General features: G+C 37.0%; 1 protein-coding gene across 2 annotated transcripts; it reads right to left on the bottom strand.

Moving 5' to 3' along the window:
- Window positions 1-5,699: 5,699 nt before the first annotated feature.
- LOC121315592 (protein PRRC1-like) lies at window positions 5,700-16,096 on the bottom strand. 2 transcript variants are annotated; one of them, XM_041249831.1, is made up of 9 exons: window positions 15,773-16,096; window positions 14,770-14,882; window positions 11,751-12,200; window positions 11,005-11,153; window positions 9,378-9,480; window positions 8,673-8,836; window positions 8,288-8,391; window positions 6,986-7,088; window positions 5,700-6,036 (listed from the first exon to the last, which is right to left on the bottom strand). In XM_041249831.1, exons 2-9 carry the CDS (start codon window positions 14,861-14,863, stop codon window positions 5,827-5,829), a joined length of 1,377 nt encoding a protein of 458 aa, XP_041105765.1. In that variant the 5' UTR covers window positions 14,864-14,882; window positions 15,773-16,096; the 3' UTR covers window positions 5,700-5,826. The 2 variants fall into 2 exon arrangements, with proteins under 2 accessions (XP_041105765.1, XP_041105757.1); XM_041249823.1 differs by having other exon boundaries at window positions 15,820-16,095.
- Between the last annotated feature and the right edge of the window lie 305 nt (window positions 16,097-16,401).

The following is a 16,401-nucleotide window of genomic DNA, read 5'->3' as shown; positions in this document are numbered from 1 at the left end:
AATAACGCCACGATTTTTCCAGTTTTACAAACTTTATTAAAGCTTTCATCACAATGCAGAACCAGAAACAAACCAGACTTGAGAAGAAAAAAGGAAGTAAAGGAGAACTCTCTGGAAAGAAAGGTCTGTAACTTCACAGCTTGATTACATGAATTCTTACAAATCTTTTTAGGAACATATATCCATATTCCTCAATAGTTGTCTATTTATCGAATTGTGGATGTCAGAGATATATATATTTCTAAATATATCTACAATTTATTTAGTCATGTTCCAATTAAACATTGAAAAAATGTAAATGGGCCCCTTAATATAATCACATGCTCAAATTGTTTTACTTTTGTGTGTTTAAAGTGTTGTAAAAGTCTTCAGAAAATAGAATATCATCTGATCTTTTATGACAAAGGTAAGCCCAGTTAATGCCATCATAGCATAACAATGCCAGACATGATATTATTGGTCATTCTGAAGAATAGATTTTTTTTCTTGTATATAATAGTCTCAGGTATTTCTTGTAGACCAAATGACTGTCTATAACACAGGTATTGCCAGCAATAGAAAGCAAACCAGTGACCTATGGTAAAACCCATTTAAAATGACCTCTCTGAATGTGGCACTGTACACACACACAGCCTGCTTTTGAACTTAAGATCATCCATGTGGCTATTTTTCAATTCCATCACATCAAGGCATTAATAGCTGAAATCATGACTAAAAGAAGTCCATAAAGAAAATGTACAATATGTATGTCTAAAAAGGGGAATGCAGGTCTGTTTCCAGTGTGGGGTGGGATGTGTGTGGTTCATTATGCAGAATATGTTGTTTAAAATGCTGGGAATTTCAGAGCAGGAGAGCTACTGCATGTGAATGCTACTGTCAGGTCAGTGCAGTGTGTGGTGTTCCAGCTGTGATTCCACGTTTTGTTAATTCTGATTCTGTGGCTTGTTTTTTTTTGTTTGGAATTGTTAATTGTTACTTTAGTTTTAATAGTCAGTTTATCTGCATTTAGCACGAGGCATTGTTTAAGGTAGATTGGATTAATAGATGATTGTGATTATTTTTAATGCTGTGTGATGCAGGTTTTGATGTTACCTCTGTCATGCAGTAAAAACATATTCATTTTGACAGCTGAACTCTCCTGCGAGTGCTTAGGGGGCATCACAGATTATGGCTGTTAATGGCCCATCAACTAATAGTGACAGAAATCACACACTTCACACTACAGGCTATTGCACATTGCTATAAGACAGGTTAGTGTTCCAGCACTATGTTATTTTCTGTTAACATGCCTATTTATTTCCCAGCTAAATGGAGGTACTCTGGGTGCTGAAAAGGTCAGTAAGCTGCAAGTTGAGTTCTACCATATCCAAACCTTGCTTACAAAGGTCTGACTGCAACTCCTAATAATAGTACACACTGAACACCGAAAGGTTCAAATCAACATTTCTAGATCTCTAGACTGACAGCCTCTATCCCTCTTAGAAACAAGAAGCATCAATGCCAAGTGAACAGTTGGCTTTGTAATGTTCAATTTACGATGGTTAATTTGATATTCTTACCAGCGTGATACAGTTAGGCTTGTTTTTCCAATTGAAGCCACATGAAGAGGGGTCAGCTTAAATATGCATCAGGGTACCTGAAGTACAATCCAGTTTAGAATTCTATTCATCAGAAAAGATGTTATTAAAGATAAACGTCATTTTTGACAGGGCAAGTGACATGCAGAGAACAGGGATTACTGAATAAAAGCTGAGCCTTTAATGCAGCCTTTAAGCAGCTCAGGCTGTTTGAATGCCGACTCTAAACAACAAAACACGAAACTGCTTTTTTATACAGGAACGTTGATCGTTCAGGACACTGCAGACCTGGGGTTATTATTTGTTTGAATCCTAAAGATCTTGTTATAATGCTAGTTTTCTTTATATTATGGAAAGAAGTATTTGAACAGAAGGGTATGCCAAACTACATTATTTCAATGTAAACATAAACACAGCGGAGAATGAATAGTAATACTTTGAAACCAACCTGCTACAATCAAGATAGCACAAAGGATCACCAAGGTGTGTGACAGACAACCACAAGCAATTTTGAACAATCAAATAAAATTTTGTGAAATTTTGTGAAATAAAAAAGGGCCTAGTTATTAGTGTTTTAATGTACGATACAATTAGTCAAAGAATAAAAAGAAAGCACAACCTCAGTCAAGTTAAAAACAAAAAGCAAATCTGTTTTATACCACTTCACATTTCTTTTATGATCAGTATTAATACATAGATGTCCTTTAGTTTGCACTGCACTTTTAATTAGTCATATTTAAAGTGAACATGAGTTGATCAGCAATGTTTCATTCAATTTGTATAGTAAATTTATTAAGTTATGCATTTAGATGTATTGGATGATGTAAGATGCCATGAGAAGTCCACGCTATCTCTAAGGTAGGCATCATGGGACATCACCCCTAGAGGAAAACCCAGCAGCAGAGGAGGGAGAGGAATCAAGGAGAAACTCCCAAGGTTTTACTAAGATGACTGATATGTGACAAGGGAAACCACTGTTTCATCAAATCACCAAGGTTGTAACTAATATATTCAACATTCAACATGTATTAAAAGAACAATTCAAGGTCCAAGTGCTCAGAAGTGTTTACAATTACAGTATATGAATGGTTCTGAGGTCAGTTGCTCCAATGTTTTCTTTTGTTCCAACTGGCTACCACCTTCCTACCAGCTCAGGTTTTTTTTTTTTTGCCATGTTCCAGATTCCTAATAATCATGCTGTGTGAATACTAAATCTCTTTTGTATCCGGTGGCTGCCCACCATATCAATCAGATTAAAAAGTCTGGGGAAGATGGCAGTTTGTGAGATTGTTATTGACAGGCCACTTTAAATCACACAAGCTGCTGATAGATAAGCATCACAAGCTGCAAAGGTATCCATTAGTGCATTGCAAAATATTGTTATCTACACAGTTAATATCTTTCTGTCAAAACAGTTGCATCTATTAAAAATGCATTAGAAGCATCCATTTGGAGTTCGAGCACAACATTTATGGTTGCAAAGTGAGCTACAATATCAGCATGGCCATATCTATTCTATCAATATAAACTAGTTTACTGTTAGCAAACTGGCAAAACATCCCGAGGCATTGTTTCATCCCTGGCCTGCAGTACATTATCTGAACACATTATCTGATTGGCTTAGCAAAGTTCAGGTACATGATGCCTTTTATTTTTTCCTCGCTGTCAATGGGAATCATCTTTACAGATAAAAAATAAGCATTGGTGCACACTTGTATAATTAGATGATAACTGTTCAATAACTTCTATAAATAAATGACACAACACAATAAAAGCAGTAAACAAATGAGATGAGTCTCCTGAACATCAGTGGCACATATTTAAAGCATGTTTTAAAAAGACAATAAATGTACTGTATCTGTTGGGTTTTGTAAAATACTAAACTGATCAGAGAACATAAATAACAGTACATAAATATATTTGGAATATTATACAGTGTTCTTTGTGATGTATCTGATTAATCCGATTTACACATTAGAACAATTGTGAAACAAAAAGGGCTAAGAATGTTCACACAGTACAGTATATGCTTATCCCTGTTGTCAAAAAGGCAAAGCCACACACTAAAACCTGCCACATTAGTTGTACAACTTGTACCAGGCATCCGCTTTAGAAGAAATGCCAACAATGTTTTACTCGTAAAAAATATTATTTACTTCACAAATCTTGGGTTGTAAAAAGGTGTTTTTATAATTGTTAATCTTTTATCCCACATAATAAACAAACAACAATATAACCGTCTGCTAAAAATCTGCCATTTGTCCGAAACATAAAATGCTGAAATCTCATAGAAGAGTCACAGGTATGTATGCAAATCTCAACAGCAAACTAGTACTCTTATTTTTTTTTTTACTTTCACACTAACAATTGGCAGCCCTGAGGTCATTCACAGCTCTGTACTTTCTAGTTTTTCTGTGGTCACTCTGGGATAACGTATTATAGTTTTCAGTGGATTAACGGGGGAAAAAAAAAAAAAGCATTATTAAATATGTAATTTTTGGCAGGGCAAGTGATATGCAGAGAATAGGCACTACTGAATAAAAGCTGAGGCACATTTGCATTACACAGCCTTTAAGCAGCTCAGGCTGTTTTGATGCTGACTCTAAACATCAAAAAACAAAACTGCTTTTTCATACAAGAACGTTTCAGACACTGCAGACCTGGGGTTATTATTTGTTTGAATCCTAAAGATCTTGTTATAATGCTAGTTTTCTTTATATTATGGAAAGAGGTATTTGAAGGGTATGCCAAACTACATTATTTCAATGTAAACATAAACACAGCGGAGAATGAATAGTAATACTTTGAAACCAACCTGCTACAATCAAGATAGCACAAAGGATCACCAAGGTGTGTGACAGATTTCACAAACCCCAAGCAATTTTAAACAAAGTTCCCCTCATTGGGTTTTTAGTATTAAATTTGTCAAATCTTTCTGAATTATCAATGTTACTGTATTATACAAATATATTGTTACAATTCTTTATTTACAATATTCCTGTGATTCATTTGTTTTTACTCACATATCATGTGGTTGGAGTTTTTCTGATGACTGGAATCAAAGTGTGTTTGTTTTGTTTTTTGCATACTGTATATGGTTTATTCACCCTACAGTTTAAAGCCCATTTGTGTTATACTTATATGTGATATATATACGACTTTGGCAAAAAAATAACAATTTAGCAAGTAGAATAACTCCTTGTATATATTTTAGAGAACAAAAGTTTTTCCATAGATTACAATAAATGAGCCCATCTACAATGTCAATAGTTATATTTCAAATAATAAAATAAAAAAAAATAATAAAAAATAATAATAATAATAAAAATAATAATATAAAACTTTAATACATGGATCAAGAAACCTCCTTTAAAACCTTTCTGCACTCAAAGATTCTGAACAGAACTTTATCCGAGTCAATGATAAGAATTTAAGCTTCACTCCTAGTTCTGGCTTCTCTCGATACTCAGGGCTCAACATTAGCATCAGCTACTAGGTCCTATAGCAGCCAGATGTCAATTTTGAGTTCACACATTAAATTGAATTGATAAGACCTTAATTAGTTGCACATTTAACCAGATGTATCTTATGGGCCATAGACTTAGGCATGGCTAATAAGGTAATAGTAAAGCCTATTTTTAAAATTAATATTGCAAATGTCATGTCAGAACTGACTTCTGTTGGCTGTAAGACCAAATATTGTGGAAGCAGGTGCCTATTTTAAGCCTGGTTTCTGATAGACTGTACACCTCCTATTCAGTGATCTTTTATTACTCAGGACAGACAGCTCTGTAACAAGCATGGCATAAAGAGCTTAGAGGAAACTCTGAAAAGGTCCTATATCCCACTAAGGTCAATCAAACAATCCTTCAAGGTTTCACTGCTTACATTTTTTTTTTTTTTTTTTTTTTTTTAAGACCAAAATTCTACATTTCTGTTCAGATTTCCGTTGCCCCATATTAAAATCATTTTCAAAACATCTGCCATCTGCTAGAGAAGTTGAGGTTTCAGTTGGTTACAAAACACATTTACTTAGATTTTAAGTTTTAAACTTGAACAAACTGCAAACTGGAATGTTTAATTGCAGGAGCTTTCACTAAATCTTCTTTAAAAAAAAAAAAAATGTACAGTTATATTTTGTTTGCCAACTCATATGTTCATAGTACATAAAAATGAAACACACACTTGGATGTGTGAAAAGTTGTAGTCCTTTAGAAACCATTGGCTAAAATTGTGTTTTTGTGTTGCATTAAACGGTCCTGGGTGGCAGACGGTGTTTATACATTCCTGCTAAAGCTTTCGCCGCACTGTAGATCATCTGTCTTTGAGACATGCCAGTGAACATGACATGCCAGTCAGTCTTGCTGACATGAGGCAAGTTCCTCTCCATCACCTCTCCCACTGTCACCAAGAGACCCGACCACCTTAAGCTGTAGTCTACTGGTGTTAGAGTCTCAGCCTGTAAGGAACATTTAAAACAAATTACCATTTAGTTTGTATTCATAATGTAATGTGGTTATAAGCAGACGCTAATATGCAAACAGTTATTCAAATTCTAACATAAACCACACATCTGGTTACATTGCTTCTTAACCCCTTGACAGCCACTCGTTATTTTATTTTTCCCTTGGTCTAAATGTTACAGCGTTTCATGAAGTTAATCACTGTTATTATCTCCTGTCAGTTCAAGTCACTTGCTTCCAGTAAACAAAGTAAGGCCACATGTACCAGGATGATCTGCTATGGATACAAATTACTTCAGGATGCCACGACCAAGCACATTGAATAAAAGCACACACATTTTAACTGAACCTTTTTCCCCCTTTTAAGAGTCCTGACAGTTCTTAGTTTTACTACACACCTGTCATTGTTCACAACTTTAATTGGTAAACTCATCTGTCAATCAAATTTGGTAGAAATGGCACATGCCGCTAGGTCAACCAATGATAGAAAACAAATGATACAAAATACTGAGGGGAAACCAATGACTGCACAGAATTCACGTTCTTACAAAATAAACGATTATAGGACATAATACTAGTGGCATTATGTTACGTATGACTTTTTAATCCATCCCATTTCTTGAAAAACTTATTGGACAAGACGGTTTATTTTCAAAATCCCTGCCCATATGGAAGCAAGCAGTGCAATGCTAGTGTCGAACTGACAGAAGTGAACTACACAGAACTGAATACAACACACAGGTGAATCCCTTCAACAATTACCAGTCCATTTACAAATTAGATCAACCAAATCAAGGTTAATTGAAGGGAAAAGTAGAAAATCCAATCTTTTTGCATTACTCAAGGAGGACGTACCTGGTACATCCAGTGGCAGTCAAGTGGTTAAATATACTATGACCGTTGAATCCATGGGGAGTATTAATTATCTTCTGAATAAACACTGACCTGCTGAACATATTCTAAAGGCACTGGTGTGGCTTGTGTAAAACTTTCAATATGAATGCCATGGGTTGGGTCTTCAAGAATTAAGCAGCCAATATCAAACCACCTGTAACAATAACAAAATGAAAGAACTACATAGGTATTGTAAATATTCAACAATATAACCAATTGTTATTTCCATCAAGCACAGCACTAGCAAATATGTTGATCTAATTTCAAAGCACATTTGTGACATGTTATGTAATGTTCATGAATATGCAGTACACTTTTAATCAGTGATCAAACACAGTTAAGCAATCTGTGTTAAATCCATCAGGAATACAAATACGCCAATGCATCCTTTTACTTTTAATATATACAAATTTACCCAAGGCTACTTTCTTTTTAAAGTATTGTTGACAAGACTGATTAAAATGAAGAAGTTTAAGATTTTTGTGTGTGGGTGTGTGTGTGTATGCAGAACAGCATTTGAGCTTACAACAAAGGAATTTCTGTCTCTCAACAGTCAACCAACTCCACCCACACACACACAAATTAAATACATGAAAAATACTAAGAGGTTCACGTATATGTTCTAAGCCATAAAGGGTGCAATTCACAGAATGTATAATTTGAAGTGTAAAAACACATACAAAATACAGTACATGGCTTGTATATGTTCCTTGTTGATTCCTACTAATTTATTATCTGTTGTTTCCAACTAACGTGTGCAGCATCTGTAACAAAATCACTTGTAAAAGTGAAGTAAAATAGAAATGGAAAAAACTCATTGATACAGAAATTGACCTTGAAAATTATACAGAGCTGTGTACTAAATGTGAAGACAAGACTAAACAGAAGTCACAAGAACCATGGTAGCCATATTAAGTATGAGGTTTGTGTCAACAACAATCAAAGATACCCAACGTGACCTAGAGAATCATAGAATATAGTTCTGGAATGTCAAATCTCCACATTATTATGGCAGTCATATTACATCTCAAATGGTCAACAATGTATTCAATGTTTACCTTTCATAAACAAAAATATGAGAATCCCCAAGGAAAACACTGCAACAAATTTTTTTTTTTTTTTTTTGTTGTTGTATCTCCTATAAGGGTAGTTGTAAGGATCAGTTAGCACAAAAACGCAGTCAGGGGGATAAAAAAACAAAACAAACGAACAGGATCACCTTGGAATGTCCTGCCCCAGAATAACAACATCAAAAGAAATAAAAACTTTTTTCAGTTTTTTTGTGGCAGGAAGATATCGATCAACCTTGCTAGCTGAAGTTACATGTGAAGATAAAAGAAAAGTGCTTCTTACTTGTCAGGAGACAGCTCAGCAATAAAGTTCTCTACAGAGACTGCAGCCTGCTTTTCATGGATCACCCCAGCACGACGCAGGCTGTCTATCCGTTCCTGGGCACCCTGCAAGGAAAATGTAAAATACCAAGTTAAGAAATCAAAATTGTGTTGCCCTAGCTGTTTCGGCGTTAGCAAGAAGTATGCCAGCGGATGCATTACAATTAATAATCTTATAGCCACATGTGCTGCATAGTCTTTAGCTTATTGTCCATCTGATGCTATGCTAACATGGCCAGCTTTGTAATCACCTAGGTCACTCAGACCTTTTTCACTTTTCCAAAGGGAAACTAATTTCTTGTCTAAAGAAGACGAGCTGGAAACAGGGACATCTATATGCCACTCACTTTCAGTCCTGCTGCGTAACCCACAGGTTGGGATGCAATATTGGACTGACCAGCTTCTCCTGTAACCATCGCCAGCCCAAACACTTCTTGGAAAGCATCTCGAACAGCAGCAACTTTCACTTCCTTATTTGAAGTCACAACAATGTCCAGATCTCCACCAGATTCTAAAAGGAACAATTATAAAAGCATGAAGACGGAGGAACGTGATAATTCCTTCACAGAAGAGGAACATAAATTACATTAAATACATCTGAAATAATCTCAAAATATGGGTAAAAGTGGGCACATATATGTACATAGAGTATGGATGTTTGTACAGGTACTGAAATAATTTTCCTCTTGCATGGAGGAGTATGTAGATCTATCAATCTCAAGTCTGTTTTTTTGGGGGTTTTTTTGCTACCTGGGGGTTGGGGTGCGGGAATCCCCAAATCTTTCAATTCTTAAACCTATTGTAGGTCAGTCTGCAAAGTTAAGCCATTTTACCAAGATCTCACTTCACTTTCAGGCATTTTAGTTGTCCCTTTACCCACAGTACTTTCCAATAAATCATCTATCCAGATCCAAGCAACAACAATCAACCACAGGTCATAAATCTGCAAAACCTGCAACCACTGCACCAAGTTGTGTGCTGGTGAATGATGAAAGGGAGCTACACGGCAAGTACAGGAAACGGGTACACTGTGATACATTCTTTGTACTTACTGATATAGGGAGCCATTCCAGGATCCAAAGTGGTGATCATCGACTCCACAGAATGTTTGGTTTTATCAAAAACTGATTTTACCATTGGGTTTCCTGCAACACCCTAAAAGCATCAAGCAGAAACACATATGATCAGTTTCATGGCTGTTTTCTAAATCTACACCAAAAAAATGAACATACTATATACTAAAAGGGAGTAAACATGAAGAGGATTCGTAGTTATTGTTTGTTTTACCCTATGTTGCATGGCACAAGCCCAAAATGGAAAAAAACTAGGAAAAACAATATCACATTCATCTGATGACAATTTCACAGCTGGTGTATGATGTACTATAATGTATTGTACACAATACAGACTTTTACTGACCCCAATTTTGGTGCTACACACCACAGGGTTGAAGTCTTACGTTGAGTTTTTGATAGGTTTATGAATTGCATTATTTCTGCTCCCAGTCACTATAAATCCAGTTAAAACTGCACATCTATATGACACATACTGAAAAATTACTGTCTTTTTATGGCAATTAAAAAAATAAATAAATAAATTTAAAAAAAATTATAAAAATATGAAGGCGGCTAACTAGCCATAATGCTTGTTTAATTAAATCCAGATGATAAAAAATAGAAAAGCAAGTCTCTGCTGACTGAAATTTGATGTTTAATAGTTCTGCATGGTCTTACAGTTCCTGAAACTGATTAAAAGAGCTTTACAAAGTCATCTAAATTTTCATGGCAAGCTAGAGATATCCAAAGCAGGATCAAGGCAGGCAAAACTTTTTTATAAATCTTCCAAAAAAAGCAAAAATAAAAACCTGCATAAAAAAAACTACAGATTCAATAGTATGTTCCTTTTATCCAAAATATTTTAATAATGTAAAATGTAAAGAGAAACAAATGTTTTTATATAATCATATTCATCTTTATAGTGCATTGAACATAATTGACTGAACTTCCAACCTGCAAGTGGTATGTGTTATAAGAAGAACCACTCAAACAAAGCAACCACTGAGCTGACAAAACAGTAAGCACGTTCCAATTCTGCTGATTTATTAGTTAGGTGACCAATAATAGACCAGTATTTTTTAACAGTTACCCATGTTAATATTCTTGGTGTACGAGTAAATCATACAGGGCATTCTTTTTGTTTTCAGTTAAAATTCTTTTCTGTGCAGCACCACCTTGTGGATCGTTTCAGGAATGCTGTGTAATTCACAGGATGTGTGCCTGTTGCTAGTGAGCTTTCGTTCATTCACTAATGCACGGTTGTGTTACTACTGAATTTAGTGGTGTGAGCTTGGTTCATAAAAATTGCCGCCCACCCCCCCGCCCCGCCAACCACACAGTACTTGACTGATGAGGCCAGAAGTTAATACACTTGCCAAGAGTTACTGTGGCTCAAATATAAATTAACGCATGTTGTCAACTCTTGCACACTGAAGCGCTCTAACCTCACATTAAAATATCACACTCAGTTGTATATTGCAAACAGTGCTCTGTGTACCAATAAAATGCCTCTGATTTACAGGATACAGCCATTCTCTGTATGTTGTCAACATTTCAGATCAGGTGAAAACCAAACTTCTTCTTTAACACATTCCTTCATGCAGGTTACCTCACAGAAGCCCACCTTTATAAAGCCCCATATGCCTCCTGCATTGCCACTGTTCTCCATCCCCATCCTGGGATCTTCATGATTATCTGGGAAGGTGATTGGAGATTCAGCTCCAACACCAACAGACACAGCAGGCTGCTGAACCATGGGGTTTGACATCACTCCTGCAGGCAAGAAGCAACAGTGTGTTTAGAGAAGGGCCCTTCTCTAAACACACTCTACACAATTTAACTCAAGACAGCAAAACTTCAGAGAAATAACATCATGCAAAAACTTAAACTCAAATAGACAATCAATATAATGTTTCTATTCCAAAACTAGAGAAAAAAAAAACATGCTAACCATGTGGCATTATGCTATTACATTTTTTTTTTTAAGATTACCATCCAATAAAAACAGTGAACACAGCAGATATATAAAAAATCACCTTCTCTATGGCAAGTGCAAAACTGCATCATAATCTTATTACCTAGATTTTTCTATTTGCTTTTCATTCAGGCACAATGTGCCCTGTTTTTTAGTAATGGATACTCAAATGTGCATTATCAGTCAATGTATAACACAATTATTTTATAACAAAGCAAGGTGGCATGTGCCTAGTCTCAAAAACTAATTAAAATGCAATTTAAAAAACTAAGCTAATGAAAACATCTACAAGTTACCCATTGCTCCTAAGGTTGCCAGGTATCAACTCTTGACAGCCTACAAAACACATTTCGACCTTTTTACATAGAAGACTGAAGAGAAAAACAAACCATCACCTGTGACAGGCTGTGGGGTGGAGAATGATGGCATAAGAGGTGTCTGTGGAGTTCTCCCTGCGTGACCCCGAGTGATGTCATAGTGAGCGTTCATCGAAAAGCCTGTAGTGGGAGGACCAAAAGGAGGTGCAGACATGACAGGACCCGGAGGAGGAGCGCCAGTGGGAGGGAGGGAGGGAGAGGAGTAGGCAGCCATGGGGCTAGAGAAGGGGACACCTGGGACCGATTCAGCCAGCAGACTCACAAAGGGAATACCAGGGATTGAGGCCCCAGGAGGAGGGAAGGGAGAGGCAGCTGTCATGGAACCCTGAGCGCTGCCCAATGGAGGAGGCGCAGAAGATCTGATAGGAGGGAGAGAGGTGGAGGCAGGAGCCATGGTTGTCGAAAAGCCTTGGGTTGGGAAAGGTGACATGCCGGACGTGTTGGAGAGAGACAAAGGACTGGACATGGCTGAAATAAAAGAGAAAACAAAATATTGATTCAGAAAATGTCAATGTCAGCAATGCATCATCAGTATAAATATAATATGCAAATATAAAAGGAAAGGGTCACCAAGATGTGATGACTGAAACAAATGATATGCAAAGTGAACTCTGATACTTTTGACCCATACAAAGTTGCTCTAAAGTGAATACAGACCCTTTGGAAGTGTCAAAGACAGAAGTTATTCACATTTAAAGGGGCTATGTATACCTTTGGACTCATTAACTTTAACACTGCCATGCAGTGTTTGCATGACAAGATTAAATGGATGAATGGAATGGAGCTACAGGTTCGAAAACATTGTTCCCAATATGTTACAGTTTCTGGTGTCATTCCTTCAAGCATTTTGATGAAGCTCACAGTGAACTGGAGGGAAATGAGTATCCTACATTGAAGAGTAATGCTACAGTTTGAGAAACTTAAATGACACTTTCAGCCTCTTTCTTAAGATACTTTAGTGCAGTTGTCACGCAGCGACATCATGACATTCTCTGGCTTACATTTAATCAGTTTCGAATGCTGTCTGACCTTGAAGTTTACTCGAAAGTGCGCAGGCTACTCAAAAACTTCACAGGGACAGACCCTGTGAAGCAAAGCCACGCTGTTGAAAAAGCACTGGCTGACTTTGATGAATGGGAGAATGTACACGGTGATGAAGAGCTAGAAGGATGATGAAATGCAGCAGTATACAGCACTGAAGGCCACTACTGGAAAGGAATTAAGAACCTAAGAAAGGTTACAAACAAGGAGAGGCCATTTGGCCCATCTTGCTTGTTTGGTTGTTAGTCGCTTATTGATTCCAGAATCTCATCAAGCAGCTTCTTGAAGAATTCCAGGGTGTCAGCTACAACAACATTACTAGGGATTCCAGGCTCCCACAATTCGCTGTGTAAAAAAGTGCCTCCTATTTTCTGTTTTGAATGCCCCTTTATCTAATCTCCATTTGTGACCCCTGGTCCTTGTTTCTTTTCTCAATTTGAAAAAGTCCCCAGGGTCAACATTGTCAATACCTTTTAGAATTTTAAATTCTTGAATCAGATCGCCACATAGTCTTTGTTCAAGACTGAATAAATTCAATTATTTTAGCCTGTCTGCTTATGACATGCCTTTTAAACCAGGAATAATTCTGGTTGCTCTTCTTTGCACTCTTTCTAGAGCAGCAATATCCTTTTTGTAGTGAGGTAACCAGAACTGAACATAATATTCTAGATGAGGTCTTACAAATGCATTGTGAAGTTTTAACATTACTTCCCATGATTTGTTAAACAGGTGGAAGGAGCTTTAACCTGACTGGTAAAGAACCTTGAATGTGATCTTGTTCAAACTATGCTTAATCACTGTTCCAAATCAATCTGCTGGAAAAAAAAATACATAAATACAGTCACCATGTATTTTACCTTTTTTGCTTGTTCTAGTACATGCACTCTAATGTTGTCTGTCATTGTACATCAAGTCTGTTTCCTCGCTGTCCTATACGTTCAATCTATCTATTTAAATTTTCAGCAAATGAATAATTTGAGAATAGTGTTTGCTGTCAGTAGCAATACAGTAACCACAGTAATAACTAGTCTCCGGTTTGAATGTTGAGTTGAAGTGTTTACTTTCAGCAACGTTATTTCAGCCTATCACAGTAACAACACAGGACGGTGCTCTCTTGTCTCTAACAAAGCCAGGAAGGAGGCTTTGAACAAACTTTATCAGCACACTGTGAAGAAGTTACTGAACAAACAGCATGATCAGCAATTACACATGTAGACAAAACCACTAGATATTTTTAAGTACGATCTTTTTTTTGCCAATAATGTTTAGTACCTATAAGGTAATTTAAAAACTGAAACTTACACAAATACACAACCCTGTACTCAAATCCCAATTGAAAAATAAAACAGCTGTAGCTGACGGTAAAGCCCTCTTCTCCTGGTTCTATTGCTTAATTATAGACCTTAGAAAAACTGTCAGTTTCTTCGGCAGACTCATTTAATAATTAAAAAAAGAATTCTGATACCAACAGAATATAGCTCAGCACTGTCGTCTGGTATTTCCCTTTTAATCTAACTCCTCTAGTATCCTCTATTTACTGTGCTAGCCACTGCACACTGGTCTTTGGTGCGAGGTTTGCTGTGCTGTTCGGTGAAGTAGTGAGTCAGGAAAAGCAGCTCCTACATGCCCTGGGCACAGGATTTGTGCAGGACTGCTTTTTGCCAATGCACTTTTTTTTTTTGTTAAAATAGTCCTTTATGGTACCCTACATTTACATTATGCCAATCACTGAAACAAATTCCCTGTTTATGCCTTGGGGAGGATTTAGAGGGAACAATGCAGGTTTACAGATAAAAGACTTCAGCACACATCAGCGTGAAACTGAACTCTGAGATCTGAAGTCCTCTGTCAAACATTTACAAGAACAGAACATGGTCGGAACAAGGATCTGAACTGGAAGGGCCGCTGCACTAGAACAAGACATGGGTTTAACAAATCAAATAATTACAAACAAACTGACATCCATCTTGGTTTCAAATCCTGTTCTAATGCTTACCTAGCGAGACCGGGGCAGGGCTAACTGCTGCTGAGGCACTTGGGGGAGGTGGAGTGCTTGGGGGAGTTGTCTCAATTCCACTTTCTTCCATCATGTTTCTCTGTTGGAACACACTGCAACAAAATAAATAAACATGCAATTGCTTTTATTTTGCATTCTATAAATGTCGCAATGCTGTACAGTTCTCTCAATTATGAAGGAAGCATCTTATCTTTCCTGCTGCATTTACAAAATATAGGCTAGGCACACACCCTATAAAGTTTGCAAATGCAATTGCTTTCAGCCAGCATTGAATACATTTCCCATTCTGCAAATTAGTTTTGGGTAAAGGCACTAAGTTTTATAGTCCCTAAAACAACTTGTGCTGCAATTGATAAATCTTCTGAACCCAAGAAACTATTCCTGCGTTTCACTATCTATTGCAGCTTAAAGACGGTTGTAGCACAAGGCCGAGTTGCACTTTTTGCCACGTCTCCCAGCTTTCTGACCGCTAAAAACAAAATACAGTACAGGTACTACAGGTTGAATATTTATAATATAGATCAATACATGAACCAGCATTACCAATGTTTGTAAAGGTCCATGCATATTGAAATACATACACAAATAAATAAATTAGTGTATTTCGCTGCACAAATCATCGGTCTTTACTCGTGTTGAGACCGACTATTTCTGTAGCGAAATAATAATTCTTCTATCATACCACAGAAAACAATGTATACATGACGATGAATGTACTGCTGCATGAAAATCTGAAAACGTAATACCATACTGTGCTGTGCTACTGCATGCAATTCGTGTTGTTGGTATGGTAACTTGTATTGCTCCCATAATAATAATATGCTTGTATCAGCAGAACAGCTATGAAATTTAATGAAGCTTCACATTTTTGTTGTTGTTTAATTTTGTAAACAAAACAAGGACTGGCGAGTTAATTAATTGCATAGGTTCCTCGCTGTATCCGCTATTATCTCCATGCAAATTGATAATACGTGTCTCTCACCGAATTCCTGACAGCTGTGGAACGAAGGGGAGCGAACCTTTCCCTACCTCTTTCTTGTCGTGATATGCAGCTGAAATACAATGTTTTGTGCAGGGGGGAATCCCGACTCGACTCCTAAACACACATTTGGAGTTTCTGGTCCAAAATGGCCCCGGTTTAGTGACGTCAGCGAATGCCACGTATTACCAGCGTGGAGAGGCTGACAAAAAGCACCATTGTTTTCCTTGCGGAATGCGGATCAATGTTAGTGCGTGACAGTATGCCGTTTGAACATTAGCATTTTGTATTAGTCTATGCATGTATACGTTTTTTAAATTATTTTTTTATATATTGAAAACACGAATTTAAACATACGGAGCGCTGACGAAACTACCCAGTCGCACATGCAGAGTATGGAGTTAGACCATGGGCGTAGTTTGAATGCATTTGGGGTGGGCTGAAGAGTAAGGCAATAGTACTGTACACATACACCTCGAGTCTTACGATTGAGTCGTGACACACGTATTAGGACCTCTCACACGCGCACCTAATAAAATCTCACGCAGTTCCCTCCAATCCCACCTTAGTGGTCTTTATTTTGAATGTTTAAATACATTACTAGAACGTAGACGGTTATATTAGAGGTGACG

The sequence above is a fragment of the Polyodon spathula genome, chromosome 1 (assembly GCF_017654505.1).
Source record: "Polyodon spathula isolate WHYD16114869_AA chromosome 1, ASM1765450v1, whole genome shotgun sequence".
In the NCBI taxonomy this organism is placed as follows: domain Eukaryota; kingdom Metazoa; phylum Chordata; class Actinopteri; order Acipenseriformes; family Polyodontidae; genus Polyodon; species Polyodon spathula.
This window is presented reverse-complemented; position numbering and strand designations above follow the sequence as displayed.

Coding starts and splice junctions, on each gene's coding strand:
- LOC121315592 (XM_041249831.1), bottom strand. CDS start 14,863: ATGATGGAAGAAAGTGGAATTGAGACAACTCCCCCAAGCACTCCACCT. Junction 8,837..9,377: donor TGGAATGGCTCCCTATATCA/GTAAGTACAAAG, acceptor TGTTCCTTTTAG/AATCTGGTGGAGATCTGGAC. Junction 6,037..6,985: donor CTTTAGAATATGTTCAGCAG/GTCAGTGTTTAT, acceptor TGTTCCTTACAG/GCTGAGACTCTAACACCAGT.